The 14,925-nt window shown below is 46.3% G+C and overlaps 1 protein-coding gene and 1 long non-coding RNA gene across 2 annotated transcripts in view; one reads left to right on the plus strand and one right to left on the minus strand.

Moving 5' to 3' along the window:
- Positions 1–4,304: 4,304 nt before the first annotated feature.
- Positions 4,305–14,925, minus strand: part of CDK12 (cyclin dependent kinase 12) — a 37,094-nt gene continuing 26,473 nt past the window's right edge. The window contains 3 exon segments of the mRNA XM_005301818.5: positions 4,305–8,214; positions 10,884–11,333; positions 12,851–13,065. Of these exon segments, the coding sequence (XP_005301875.2) occupies positions 7,565–8,214; positions 10,884–11,333; positions 12,851–13,065 (1,315 nt within the window). The 3' untranslated portion in view covers positions 4,305–7,564.
- On the plus strand, positions 11,857–14,500 carry LOC122172612 (uncharacterized). The gene is made up of 2 exons (XR_006173070.2): positions 11,857–11,990; positions 12,661–14,500. It is a non-coding gene; the product is annotated as an uncharacterized LOC122172612 (long non-coding RNA).

Here is a 14,925-nt window from a genome sequence, read left to right on the forward strand (position 1 = left end):
CAAGGCTGAACCGAAGATGCCCAACTGCATCTTCCCGATCCCAACCTTTAAAACATGGTATCAAAACGCCTTTTAACTCTTCGCAATTTAGCACCTCTCTGCCAGACTCATTCAGCAGGGACATAAATCAAGCCTGAGGCAGTCACATCGGGGATGATGGATGGCCATGCAGATCCTTTCCGTGATGTCCCATGGCCAGGTAACAAGCAATTTGTGCTAAGTGAAGGCACGCTGCTGGGAACCTGCCAAGGCTGTCCAACAATATACGTCTTGCAGATAGAACTTCCCTCGCACAGGCTTATAATTCAGCTGGCTTTTACAGCTACCAAGAGTTTCGCAGACACAGGGAAGCAAAGGAGTCCTCAATCAGGCAATGAGAGAGACACCAGTCTCTAAGGGTCTAGGCTGACCGATCTGCTGGCTAACCTTTACACTGCATCCCAGTAAACTAGATTTTTAAGGCTCCCTGGTGGAAGCACTTAAATCCCGATTATCCTTAATGAGGGCTCCTGCTTTATTACTCCCTCCGTTTATATCTGAGCAGGTGTAGGGGAATGGGAAACAGCTAGAGAGTTAACTCTTAGCCCACTGCTCTCTGCGCCCAGGCTGGCAAGGGCATCCAGCCAAAGATAACATGGCAATTGGCATAGGGTTCTGGGCAAAACCATTCAATGTATTCATGTCTGCAGACTGTCGCTTCGATTTGAAGATAAAAATGTGCTAAACCCAGTTTGATCTAGTTCATCACCTTTTCCCTTCCCCTGGGCCCATTCACGGTCATGGCAGCTGCTGTAACAATTAGATTCACAACACATGCAGAGTAATCCTCGTACAGGGCTCTACCAACTCCCCCTTTCTCTAGAAGAAGGAAGCTAGCATCACAATGGGTAGAGGAGACCCACTGAGATCATCTCATCTGACCCAGGCCCAAGGGAGGGGAGCCAGGGTATCAAACTGGTATCCCATCATCTCAGCCTACAGGCCAGGCAAGAGAGAATCAAAGCTAAGTTTGTCCTAGAGACCTTAACTCACCCTGCTGGACCCATCTCGGCCTACACGCTTTCCAACAGCCTACAGTGGAGACACACCAAGCCGTGCGGTGAGACCCACGCTTCTCTTGGGGGCAGGGATGTTAAATAAGATGATTTTGTTTCTTACCCTCCCCGCTCAAATCTTTATATTTAATCTGGTTTCCGTGGAGAACCTGCTCCGCCTGCCCTGAAGGTGCAGTGACTAAACTCAGGAGCTCAGGCAGAACTAATCCTTCCATTCCCTATGCTCGTCTGCAAACCAAGCTGGTAGTGCTTGCGCTCAAATCCAACGGCGCCACCTAAACCCGAGGGAGGGATCTTCTAAGGGGCACAGTGGTGGAAGACCAGCCTACTTGGTGAGGAGGGGCCCCCTCTCCATGATGGGCAAAGGGCCCCTTTTTAAATCTGTAAAGTCTCCCAACTGCCACGATTTGGCAACACCCTGCAGACACGGCCCCCGCATGGCCCTGGGGACGGCTCAGAAGGGCAGAGGAGTCAACGCCGCAGGCCAGCTGCCCTGCTAATAAGTCACCACAACGGGCAGATCCCTACGCTTTGCCACTGCTTCCAAGTGGATAGCAAAGCATGAATCCCTACTGCTGCCTCTTTCCCCTGCATCCACCCGCTGCAGACTGATCTCGCAGGGGCATCTGCCAGGAGAAAACAGGCCGGATCTAGGATTAGGGACTTGAGTCCAGCGAGAACTAGATTATCTGCACGCTCCCGACGGAAATGCCCTGATGATCCGTCACTCTGCCAGCAGGACAGAGAACGCCTGAGAGATGCCAGTCTAGCAAGATGGGTGAGCAGACCTCTAGCTCAGGAAGGCGCTCAGACATCAGTGGGATAGGGACCATCTAAGCACCTGGATAGACAGGAACTGGACACAGGCAGGTCTTAGCACACAGCAACCCAGCTTCCCCTCTCGGATTCTACCCCACCTCTGCCAGGGCAGGATTTAGCCCTACAGTACATGCTAATAGGGTAATCACCTGGCCCAGTTGAGAGAATCTCAGGCTAGACACACCTATCAAGGACAAAGGTTGCTCAGGAAGGATAGGTTTAATTCACCCTGGAGGAACGAGCCAAGTGTTCAAATTTTGACACGGTTCTGGTGGCTTTCCTCAGCTTTAGAGTATGGGGTTGACTACCCAGCCAGCTTTAGAGGCCAGGCTTGTACAGCTGTGCTTTGGTTTTCCATAGGGGTGGAGCATGCAAATCGCAGAGGGCTAAGGGGAATCCTCTGGTTTTAGCAGCTGCTTGGAGCAGGGCGGGAGATGGATATGCTATGGCTTGATTTGCATGAGTCAATACCCAGCCTGCTTTGGTTCACAGTTCTGGTGTTGGGTGCAGAGCAAAAGCTGCCTTCCGAAGCATGCCCTGTGGAAAGGACAATTTTGAACATAAGAAGGGATGGGACAGGTGGAGAGCAGTAAGTACGGCACCCCCACGCACACACTAGCAACAAATGGTACAAGTCTCCCTACTAGGCAAGGGCCACGCTCACCCCTAAGAGCTTGGCACTGTGCTGTTGCCAGGAAAATCAGTAAAGGGCTGAGATGGCAGCTGAGATCTTTGGGAAATCTGACTAAGGCTGCATCTTCAATGCAAAAAGTGTGTTCTTAACTCAGGTTACAATAGCAGTGAGGACATAATTTGGCTCGTCACTCAGGTTAGCAGCTCAAGTTAAAGCCGATAGCTGCTCACCCGCGTTAAAAGCTGAGTTGCCATGTCCTCCCTGTTATTTTAACCCGAGTTAGCTAACCTGTGTTAAGAACACATGCAGTGTAGACACACACTGAGAGTCTGGCACTCCCAGGGAGGTGAGAGGGTTGCCCAGGCCACGCCCACTGAAGGGGAGGGTTAGGAGCTAGGTTTGCCTCCTCTCCCTCCATCCCCTTTCCATGTCCTTTCTCCCCTTGTTCCAGTAACTCCCACACCTTCCACGTGTTGCTGATTCTCAGCAACTCTTTGCCAGGCTCTAAGTTTCAGACCCCTGCATTTCCTTCCACCCCCCTCTGCTCCCTGTTCTTCCCCTCTCAGCCCTACCACCAGCCAGCTAGCCCATCTTCATCTCTCCTTCCTCGTTCTCCCTTTTTAGGCCCTTGTCAATTCTTGTTGCTACTTTCTCATTTAGGTCTCCAGACCATGATCCCTGCACCGAAATATTAGCCCATGCTCTTGTTCTCTCCTCCCTCCAGCTTGCTGATGCCACCATCCTTTCTTCATGGCCCAACCATGTCTCCACACCTTCTGAAATTCTTGCACTGGCTTCAGCTCCTCTTTACGTATCACCTCCTGCCTAGTCACACCCAACCTGGCTTCTGGCAGCTTCCTGGGTTGTCTCCTTCACTGTGTCTTCATGCCCGCCCACCCCCCCCCCCCTTTTTTTTTAAACCTTGGAAAAGGTTTTTCCCAGCCACATGCCACAAATCCCATCCCCTCCCCCTCAGATGCTTCAGGAGGCAGACCTGTTCTGGAAGACATGCCAGGAACTCAGACCGCACACCTGTCTGCTCTCCTGCAGCTCTTTCGGAAGGGACTTTTCCCTTTGTTCCTAAACCCCTTGGCCCAGGAAGTCCGCCCTGATTTGGCATGTTCACTAGCTGGGTGTGCACAATACACACCCAGGGGTATTAAAATAATTTTCTCTCAATACACCCAATGGTCTTTCCTCCTCCATCTCAGACCTAGCTTGGCCTCTATTTCACCACTGCTTCCCCTCCTTCCATTCATTCTGTTTTCCTGATTTGTCCTCCCCTTATTTTTCCCTTCACCTGCACAAACCTACGATTTAAGGGTTGCCCAAATAAGCGAAAAGCCCCAGGGTCCAGAGCCTGTCCTCCACAGACCTAACCAGAGTGAGCATTAGAAGAGCACAGGTAACTTAAAACACTTCAAAGCCACAGTTCTGAGTGACAGACAAGGAGATTCAGGGAAGGACGGAGACTGACACACTCCTGGGGCTCTGGTCTTGACTCAATTGAAAAGGATTCTCTAGACAACCTGGGACTTCTGAATGGACTATGGTATTTCAACAATGCGTCTAAGAGACTGGGACTATGTGTTGGTGCATTATGGCAAATCCCATTCACCCACACCAACCAGCATTAAGATAAGACCCACTTACCGGTATATCTGGCCATTCAGCATCAAGCTACAGTTGGGAATGGGGGAAGTAGGAAAAGAGAATCCTTTAAAGGCAAAAGTTACCATATGTGCTTTAAAGACTACAATGAGGAGCGTAATAACTCAATGCACTGGAGCAAAAGATAATACAGTAACAGGAAATATTTAATTTTCCAATCTCCACTTTCCATTTTTATAAACTGAAAAGAAAAAAAATTAATATATTACAAAATATCTGTACAGAGACAAAGGTACAACCAAAAAAAGGCGCGCTCAGTCTCAAAACGAAACTCAGGAGAGGTACAATAAGGTGTTGGTATCAGACACTTCTCTGCTGGGGAACACGGTGGCTACAGCTTTTAGACATTGGTGTTAAACCCAAAGATGATCTAACATTAAGAAAGAAAAAAAAGGAGGGGTGAATAATCTAATGAGTTGCCTGTAACCTGTACCACCAGCTTATAAATCACATACAATTTGTTTTTTCTTTGTAAATCCTTTAGTCTTCTACGTACAGAGCCCCTCAGGATAAATTCAGCTATGGCTAAGGAAAGGGAGAAAATGAACAGCTTCCACCACCTTCCTTCCCCAGGATCATAAATACAAAGTAGAGGCTTGTGCCCCTTCCACCTACATGCTCCCTTCTTCAGAAACGGAGCCACTTTCTCTCATCTGTTCTAGTCACCTGTGCAATGGAATTAATGTCTTTGTGGTGCAATTAAGTAAATACATTTTGGATGGAGCTCAGTGACTTTCCCCCACACTCATTCTAACTATGAGAGATTTAATTCTGCTCAACTTTGCTCAATGTGTTTAAAAGGATAACAGATGAACAGTAAATACCATTTCCCCTCCCAACAAGATCCCCTGGTATTCAAAGGCATGACCCAAAGCTCACTGAAATAGATGGGTGCTGGACCAGGTTGAATATCAGGTGCATATGGGGGGCGGGAGGGTGTTTAAACTTAAAAACAAAAAAATTCTGATTTTTGTCTAGTTTCTAGATTCAGACTTGAAAGGGGAATGAAAATCCACTTTCACATTACCACTGCCTTTGGGATCCCCAGCATGTTTTTAGGGCCTCCAGTATAATTTATTATTGACTGATGCAATCAAAGAAACAAAATTGATGTAATAGCATTCGATAGTATATAACACAAATACGTGTATAGAAACAGCGTGAATGGCTGTTCTCTTTATTCGCACTTATGGGGAAGCTGGCAGGACAAGTTGGGGTTCACAGCATTGCTTCTTTTCAGAGCCTCTGGAGCCAAGTTTCACTACAAAAGCCAAGACAGATAATGTCCTCGTATCTTGAGAGTTGCCCCACCCAGACAGACCGGGGAGCTCAAATAAAGTCAATACAGGTCTGGTCACACACAGCAGCTCACAAGACCGAGGTTCTGGACTAGAACTCCTGGAATTCAGTTCTGTTAGAAAGCGAATAGCACATAGATGGGGCCACGTCAGAGGAATTCAAGTCGATTCCTCCCACCCCCAAAGAACACTAGTTTCTGGTGAGGCGGACAAATCCGTGGATGAAAATTGGTAACAAAAGTGGAAAGGAAATAAAAAAGAAAAGGATGCATCTGCTTCCTGCACAGACTCAGGACTGTAACACAATTCTCCTTCCAAAATTCAAACAGGCTTGGAAGGAAGAGCCAGGACAACTAAAAATGTGCCAGAATGTCTGGCAGCTGCATGTGGAAAAGAAAAAAATATATAGAGAGATTTAAATAAAATGTCTGGAGAGGCTATTCTGTTTTATTTAGTGCACTCTGCATTTTTACAGTACTATTTTTGCACATTAGGCATGAACTGGCAATTGAAAAAAAATCCACAAATTTACCCTTGGAATTTTGCAAACTGTGTTACTAGTCTTTGCTGAATCGACAATATAAGGATTTGCTTTTTTAGTCATACGAATGGACTCGTATATATTACAGGATAATATATATTCTCTCTCCTCCTTCCACCTGCCTCTTGAAAGCTTTTCCCTACAGTCATTTGTCTGTGTTTATAAGGCAGATTTTCGCCCTGCAGGTCACGATGCACCACCTGCTGGGGGGGAGGGTGTGGTTTTTATTTTTAAAAACAAGAAATCCTTTTGCAATGATCAGAAGGTCTCACGGCCATACAGATTCTGATCCATTTTACACATCAACACTGTCATTTTAAAATTAAAAGACTAGATGTATGTTTTCCTTTGGAAAAGTCCACTTGGAAGAAAAAGCCCCAAAATGTGTATTCTTGTTTTATTCATTTGTTTTGTTGTTGTTTTGTTTTGAAGCCTTACTGAAATGGACAACATTGCAATGTTCTGCAGGAGAAGAAAATCCATTGTAAATACTTTCTTGACCACACCAAAAATATATATGTATATAGAAATGATACATTAACCCTCGAAGTACTCAAACGCTGCCAGCCCGGTTTAAAAACAGCAGACATGCACACCACCAGCCCTGAGAGCATGACTGACATTTACAAAAGACACTCCCAGCTGGCAAAGTTTCCCCACCAGAAAATTTCTGCTTTAAATCTTAAAATGTTTTAGAATTTAAGTATTACAAAGGTTTTTTCTTGCTGTTGTTTTAAAGTTAGGAGTTCTCTTAGGCTCTTGAGCTTCTAAAAAGACCATTTCCACTGCAAATTTATGGAGGAATAATAATAATAATAATAATAATTAAAAAAAAACCCAAAGAGCCCTTTCAAAAGCCAGTGCACTAAGGCTGCCATCAAAACACACAATCTAGGATCTGGGAGGGAGGGAGACTGAGCTTGTGATCCCCAAGTGTAAAACTTTGAGAGACGATCTGACCTGAAAAGAAAGAGGGGAGTGACGGGGTGTCCAGCAGCTTAGTGGAAAGAAGGGATGCTAAATAAAAATTTGTAATACAAACCAGTGCCATATCCTGGTTCTCCAAGTTCAGTCTAGGTGATCTAGGCACCATTCCATGAATACTTTAAATAAAAAGACTGAAAAAAAAGATTTGCCTTGGGAAACGGACCCTCTCTGAGTCCTACCTGAACACCAAGGTGGTTCTCTTTCTGAGAAGCCCGAGTGCCAGGCAAGTAAAACATTTTTATTTCCTTTTTCCATTTTTTCCTCTTTTTTTAAACGATTCCCCACCATCTGCAACCTAAGGCAGAAAACTCACCGTTATTGTCACTAACCAAGTGAGAAGTTTGGCTAGCAAAATGCCCAGTCAGGACTCTTACAGTATTTTGGAGGGCACCAGCTAGCGGCCTAGCGAGCAAGGAATACAACATTGAGCTTTGCAGTAGCCGAAACGCAGACAATACCTCGCTCTGGCAAAAAAAATAAAATAAAATAAAAAAAAAATCATTTCACTAAAGGTTGAGAGGCAAGGGAGGGAAGGAGATCATCACAAAACTCAAGTCTCTTAATAAGGAACCCCTCTCCCCCTTCCCCCTCTTGGAGGCACTCTAGTAGGCCCACGATAGGCCTTTCCATAAACGCCCCAGTTGTGACCCGTTCCTGTCCCGCTGGAGCCAGCAGTCCCTGGCCCCAGCTCGCTGTAGTTTTGAATTTTGGCCTCTGGGTGTACCAGTGTGTTGTTGCTCCCCTCAGCTTTTACAAAGGGCTGCCCAATAACCGAATGTAACGCTAAGGGGACTCTGGTGAAACGGAGGTCCTGGTCCCCTGGAAACTGAACAGATCCTGTGCCCTGGTAATTGCTCGCCTCCCCATGGTGGCTCACAGAGCCCAAAAAGGTCCTGCTTTTCCCCAGAGTCTGGGCAGAGGGTTCTGTTAAAGTTTGGCCAGCACTCCGCTCGTCAGCAGTGAATCCCCCCTCCGACCCCTCCGTGCCGTAAGTCCTGGACGGCTGCGATCTGACGTAATCCGCAGATCTCAAGGCTTGGTGATCGGACGTCGAGTGGCTTAGCGGCTCCGCCTCTTGCTGAGAAAAAAGCTGCAGCAGGGCGGCCGTCACGGCTGGGTTCAAGTCCTGTGCTGCACTGGAGAGATCTCCTTCAGACAGAGGAGGTGGCGGTGGTGGTGGTGGTCCAGGGGGCTCAGGGGGTCTCTTCTCTGGTGGGAGAATGCGAGGAGGACATGCTGTGGAAGGGTTACTTCTTTTAAACAACATCTTAAATCACATGTTAACAGATAAACACATTTACAGAAAACAAACAGCCCACCACGGGAGACAGCCTGCTCTCTGGGATGGACAGAGAAAGAGGCGGAGTTTTTATAGCTGGTAATCCTTGAAAGGTAAGTGTACACGTTCATTAACATTTTCCCCTGCTCTTACTCCCCCACCTGCCCACATTCTTGGCTCATCAAGAACAGCTGTCCTAACACATGGGTACCTGTGAACACAATTCCTACTTTTAGATCAAAGGCTAACGCAGAGAGGGAGAGAAAGACCGATGCGAAATCACATGACAGAGCGTGTGCCTTGAAAGCAGTACCTCCTGCTGCTGCAAAAGGACATAAGACCTCAATGCTCTATTAATACACTTACTGGCAGCTGTATCTCGGGGCTAACTGTATGCAATTTTACTGATGAAGCGTGGACCCACTGTGTAAAAAACAAGAACAAGTTTTGACCAAGATCCGAGCCTTAGCGTAAAACGGAATTTCCCTTCTTCACTACTTAGGAAGCTTGTGACAAGAATTATATTTTTTACTTGGTTTGTTTTATAGCAGCTTAGGAAATAAATTTGCACAAGGACAGTCTTTTAAAAATATATAGATATATAAAACACTCAGAACTATAAAAATGTTTTCACACGATTCACAGATTGCCCGTTACAAAAGGACAATCAGTTTATTTCGTGCTCTGTTTTGCCCAGATTTGAACTAATGAGGATGTTTGTTTCAAAAGGATCTCCCCTTATGAGAACAAAATATTTTTTGCACATTGTTATGGTCACAACTCTATCACTGGTGCCTATTTACTGCTGCTACTGAGTCAGTGGTAAGAACAAAGCGTTCTGCTTTCTTACATCACAACAGTGAAGGGTTCCATCCCATTCCCAGTTAAACTGCAGTCACAGTCAGAAAAGTGACTGCATTTAAAAAAAAAAAACCCAAAAAAACACAGAGAAAAGGCCATTTCCTATTGGACAGATCTGCTTCCCTGGGTGTCAGTGTGATGGCTTTACTGGAAAAAAACAGTTCTCACTCTTGTTAGGCTTGCAGAGCCAACGCAGCCCAGCCGTGAGAGTGTGATTCAACGTGAACTCATTGTCAACAACACGATCAGCTGAATGGTGATTCTTGTCATTACCGGTGACGCTATAAGAGGCACCAAGGACATAGCCTGAGAGTCAGAGCCTTGGTGGAGTTTGCAACAATGGTAATTAAGAAAATCATCTTTAGACTTAAAGCAGATCAGATTTGGTCAGAACACAAAGCACACACTTCCCGGTAATATTTTTAAGTTAACTTTTCTGACTATTAATTGCACTTTAAAACTAGGCTGTGTTAGAATCCAGAGGACAAGTAAAAGTATTTTGGGCCAGTGCCCATTTTTCAAACAGTTAATAATAATAATGCAAGATGTTGCCCTGGACTCGACCCTGTTTTACACTAACCTAATGATAGTTCAGTACTGGGGCAAAAGTATGATCATGAATAAATTCTGATGAGTGTGTGCATTTGGATGGAGTGATTGCTATTACTGAAAAGCAAGATCTTCAACTGTATTGCAGAGAGGAGCTGTGAATAAGGTTGAAAGAGGTTCTCCGGAGAAATAAGTTGTAATTCATTTGCAGCAGGAGCGTTTATAATCTGCTGCTCCTATCATCCTGTGGTGCTCTGTTGGCAGTAATGGAAAATACGGACACACATTTAAACTCACCTCTGGGAAGGAAATCCAAAATTCCACTGGCACAAGCCAAATCTTTTATGAACAAACCTCTCTCCCACTATCTTAGGAATGGGCACTCAGCTCAATTTGTTCAAGTCTGTCAAATTTTAGGACTCATAAAATTGAGAGAGACCATTCGATCTAAAACCAGGCCGAGTGAAGCCAGGCGTGTCGGCTTTTTCCTTCCAGAACTGCGGCTGCATTCCCTGCCAATCCCGTGCAACACACTCCAGGCTTTTCTAGACATATTTTTGCATGTGTGAGAAAGACCACTAGGACTCTAAGAGGGATTAGTCACTGTGCGGCTCTGATATCCCGTGCAAAACCTGCATGTGTGTAAATGCAACATGAATTTATTAGCACAGTATCACTGGCCAATGTTAATCAGTCTCTGGGCATCGGATCATACCAAAAAAGAACTCATCGGGTTTGTCTTTTACAAGAGGAATCTTTTCAAATTTCACTGCCCATTCACCACCCTGTTGAAAGATTGTAAGTGCTCTGGAGAAGTGAGGTTGCCTGACCGATTTTTGAAATATCTGCGGTGTGCTTGGCTACTCTGGAAGTTTTAACCAGCTGCCCTAGCTGCTCAAGCCTATTTATGAGATTCTGCTGCACCCAGTCTCTCAGATAAAGCGACTTGAGTGAGTGGCCAGTCACCTCCCCCAGAAAGTCCTGAAGTTTGACACCCCCCCAAAGCTGGTGTAAGCTTGGCACCAGGCTTCTTTCCACCCCTTTGTAAAGCACCCTCTTTACAATGCGCACGAGGCCTGGCTCCCCACGGTCACAGTTATGAACTAGATGCATTTTTATGGAATGCTTAAGATTCCTCAGAAGGGTGAATGGCACCCAAGGTCCACAAGCAACAGTCACGATTATTTACCTGTGCTTTCCTCCTGCTGCGTGGTAGGGGTTTTCCTTGGCCCACGTTGCTCACTGCTCTTCTCCCCGTTGCTTTCCTCCAGGTTTACAGCAGGTTCCTGGGTCTTCATCAGCTGACTCAGCAGAACAGCCAGCATGTTCTGCATATCTCCCTGAGTGCTAGCCGCTTCTGGGGTTGTCTGCTCCTCTGGCGGCTGGACCTCTGTGGGTGGCTCTTCTTCGATGGCTTCCTCCAGGGCCACTTTCTGAGAGTCCTGCTGCTGAGTTGTGACTTCTGTCAGAGCGCTGATGGACTGGTTGAGAGCTTCCAGCTGCTGCTGCATCTCTGGGTTAGAGTGTACGTTCAACAGCTGGGCCATCTGTGGGACACTGAGATCCGTCTGGCTCTGCAGCAAGTTCAGTAAAACAGCCAGTTCGCTTTGATTCAGCTGCTGCGTGATGTCTCCGAGGCCTGCAGAGAATACAAGAAGCGTCACAGAAAGGGGCTCGGGAGAGGCATAGCACATAAGTTCATAACCGTTACTTTGGAAAAGCAGAGCAGAAAAACCACCTCCCAACCTTTCAAAAGCAAGGAGGGAGTTTTAGGAAAGGAATTCCATGTCAAAGTTTGCTCAAATACCTCCTGATGATCTCGATTTGGGCACTCAGCGTTTGGCTGTTTTGGCTTATTTTCATTCCCCTTTGTGGTGTTAATATTTTACATTCACCTAGCACGTTCTAACCAGAAGAATTCCCCAGAGTGCTCTGCAGATCAGAAGTGCTTCTTCCAGCACTGAAAAGCAGGTCCTTCTGGGATGGAATGCAGCAGCTGTTTAACAGCACACATGACAATTTTGGGCAGAAAGTGCAGCAGAGTAGGGATCCAATCAAAACGGGAGGGGAAATCGTGTTGGGCAAAATGTAATTTCTCATGCTGGAATCTGGTCAGCGAGCATGTGGGACTGGGTCCTGATAAGCATGTGTCAAAGTCTCATCTGAAATATGACACCGCCAGTGGCACAACCTCCCTTTGCATCAAGCTGGAGCACAGCACCCGTTGCTGACTCAGAAAAGAGCGCCATTTGTGGCTGAATCACCAAGTTGCCAGTACACCAGTATCAAACTACAGGTAAGAAATTCGTGTGGGTATTTTATTTTATACTCCGTTCTTTTTTGCAAAACTGTCAGAAGCTTGAAAACAAGCTTCCGGTACTTGTTAGCAAGCTGTGGCTTCTGATTTTCCACTCCACCCTGCATGTTTTATTGTTCTCTCATTCACCCAGCCCCATTCCCCTTCTTTTAGGCACATATTGCATCCCAACTCACAATCTCACTGGGGCACGACGGGGTCCTGACCCCTGACTGGGGTTCCTCAGTGCTTCCATAATACACAGACAACAGATTTGTTTAGAAAATGTTGGATGCGTCTATTTCGAGGGGTCAATATGGCTCCCTGGCATTTACTTAATATTTAGGCACCAGCATGAATAGATAGTGCAAGGTCCTGATCCTGCACACATTGACTACCAGGCATAATCTTTACTACAATCATTAATGGGCAAAAATCCATTGATCCCAGCAGAGAATTTGGACTTTGCCTACAAGATATTCCCACCTCCTCCTATTCTGAGGGTTAGTCATTATAATGCAACACACAATTAGGTCAAAAACAATTACAGAACAGAATTCCTAGGTCATCCAGTCCATCTGCCTGCACGACTGTTTCCTTCAGTATATTCTCAGATACTTTGCCGGTCTTAAATGTCTCAAGATTCTATTTAGTCTTTGTTGTCATACAGGAATTCATGCAAAGGAGCAAAGGGTGTATAATGGTATGTACTAGGAGCTCATTTCCTCTCGATGTAATGTATACTCCAGCTGACTATAAATTTGACCAGGAGCCTTCAGAGACCAGCTGGAAACATTTGCAATTGACAAAGTTCCCACTGGAATGGACGCAGGAAACCGCTGTGACAACATCAAACTGACCTATTGCATCTCCAGCACCAGGCTCTATCTTGAGCTGGGCAGGTGGTGGGTGTGCCGGGCTGCTGTTGTTCTTCACAGCGTCGGTGCTCGTTACGGAGGTAGTTTCTTTCCGAGAAACTTTAGATGATGGAGGTTCCTCCACGGTGATCCCACTTTGCCGTTGTCGTCGGCGTTTCTTGCTCCATAGCTCGTGGCAATCCTGCCAGTGAGGGAGGCTGGAAGAGGACAAGACTTGGTGAGAGGACAAACATAGGGAAAGCGACAAGAACTCCTTCTGGGAAGTCCTGAGTTACACTTGCGTGGCTGGGGACGTTCTCAGTAACCCAAAAGGATCACTGAAACATTGCTCTGATGGCAGCAACATTGCTAAACAAGGAGGGGGTTGCGCCCTACCGTGAGGAAGACATTCGGGCACTCACACCGCTTAAACTGTACAGGGATCTTAATTAAGTCAGGACTAGATTAGCTTTGATGCATGTAGCTCCTAGTCAGGGCTCAATAAAAGGGTAACTGGTGAAATTCTATAGCCTGGGACAGACAGAAGACACAGATTAGATGATCTAGTGCAGGGGTTCTCAAACTTTATTGCACCAGGACCCCTTTCTGACAACAAAAATTACTACATGACCCCAGGAAGGGGGACTGAAGCCTGCGCCCACCCAAGCCCCACTGCCCCAAGTGTGTGTGTGTCTGTGTGGCGAGGGGGGGGGGGGAAATAGGGGGGCAAGCCAAAGCCTGGGCGGTGGAGCTTCAGCTTCAGCCCTGGGCAATAGGGGTCGGACTTTGGCCCTGGGCCCAAGTAAGTCTAACACCAGCCCTGGCAACCCCATTAAAAAGGGGTTCACGACCCAGAGTTTGAGAACCGCTGATCTAATGGTCCTGGAAGGATAAGGCCTTTTCCTGTAGCCATATTGTAAGGCCTAAGGTCTTTGTCTGCAGCCATATTAAGAGCAGCAGCCATGAACTAAGAAGCAGGAAGTCACATCCTCACATTCCATCTAAATGACATTAAAACAATGTCATATCAGGCTGTTCGGAAGGAGATCCCGTCCTAACGGCACCCACTATCACCAGATACAGAAACAGATCTTAAGATGTTAAAGAAAACTTAGTTTGATAGCATCCTGTCGGTCAAGAAAACACTTATCAATAGTTGTGGTTGTGAAATCCTCATTTCTTTATTGTTTTGTCATTATGGTCCCCACTTCCCTATTGTTTGTCTGTATGGTCTGTCTGGTTCTTTGACTGTTTCTGTCTGTTACATAATTAATTTTACTAGGTGTAAATTAATTAAGGTGGTGGGATGATTAGGTTAGAGAATTTTGTTACAATATGTTAGATTTGGTTAGTAATATTTTAGTAAAATGATTGGCTGAGGCACAGCTAAGCAGAACTCAAGTTTCACTCTATAAACGGGGGTCAAAAAGGAAGTTCTTTGGGAACCAACTCCAGGACGCAGCCCAAAGATGAGAGCTGCCAGACCTCAACACCCTGCCAAACACACCGTGCAGGAACTGGAGTCCCCAGATGACCTGATCCTGACTGGCCATCAAGAAAAGTTCATGTGTCTTATTGGGAGTGTGAGCATTGTACGTGTGGCGTGTGCAGTCTGTTTTGGTGATTGTTAATAAACAGAGGTTAAGTAGGATATTACTGTGTAAGGCTCTTTCACTGGTAAAAGACCCTGTAAACTCACAAAAGATTAAGCTCTGAGCCCATAGGGAATGGGTGTTTGCTCTGAGCCCGGAGGAGTAGAGCCCGGAGCCCACGGAGGGGTAAAGTTAGGTGCCTTTTGTCTGGAGCCCTAGGAACTGGGAAAGGGTGGAGGTGCCTAAGTTAACCGGGTTATGCCTTGAGCCCTAGGAACGAGGTAGGAGGTGGGTTCCCTAGAGTGTGCAAGTGACAGATAATTTTGTGTGGGTAACAGTCCTTTTGGCCTTAAAAAAAGAACCTCTGAATCTAGTTCACAAGCCCAGGGAAAACCGAGACACCCATTTCACTGCCTTGCATATGTCTGGATTCCTCATTTGGAGCACTAAGAGAGTTCAATGGCAATACTCAGTGCCTCGCTGAGA

Source organism: Chrysemys picta, chromosome 24 (genome assembly GCF_011386835.1).
Source record: "Chrysemys picta bellii isolate R12L10 chromosome 24, ASM1138683v2, whole genome shotgun sequence".
NCBI classification, from domain to species: Eukaryota; Metazoa; Chordata; order Testudines; family Emydidae; genus Chrysemys; species Chrysemys picta.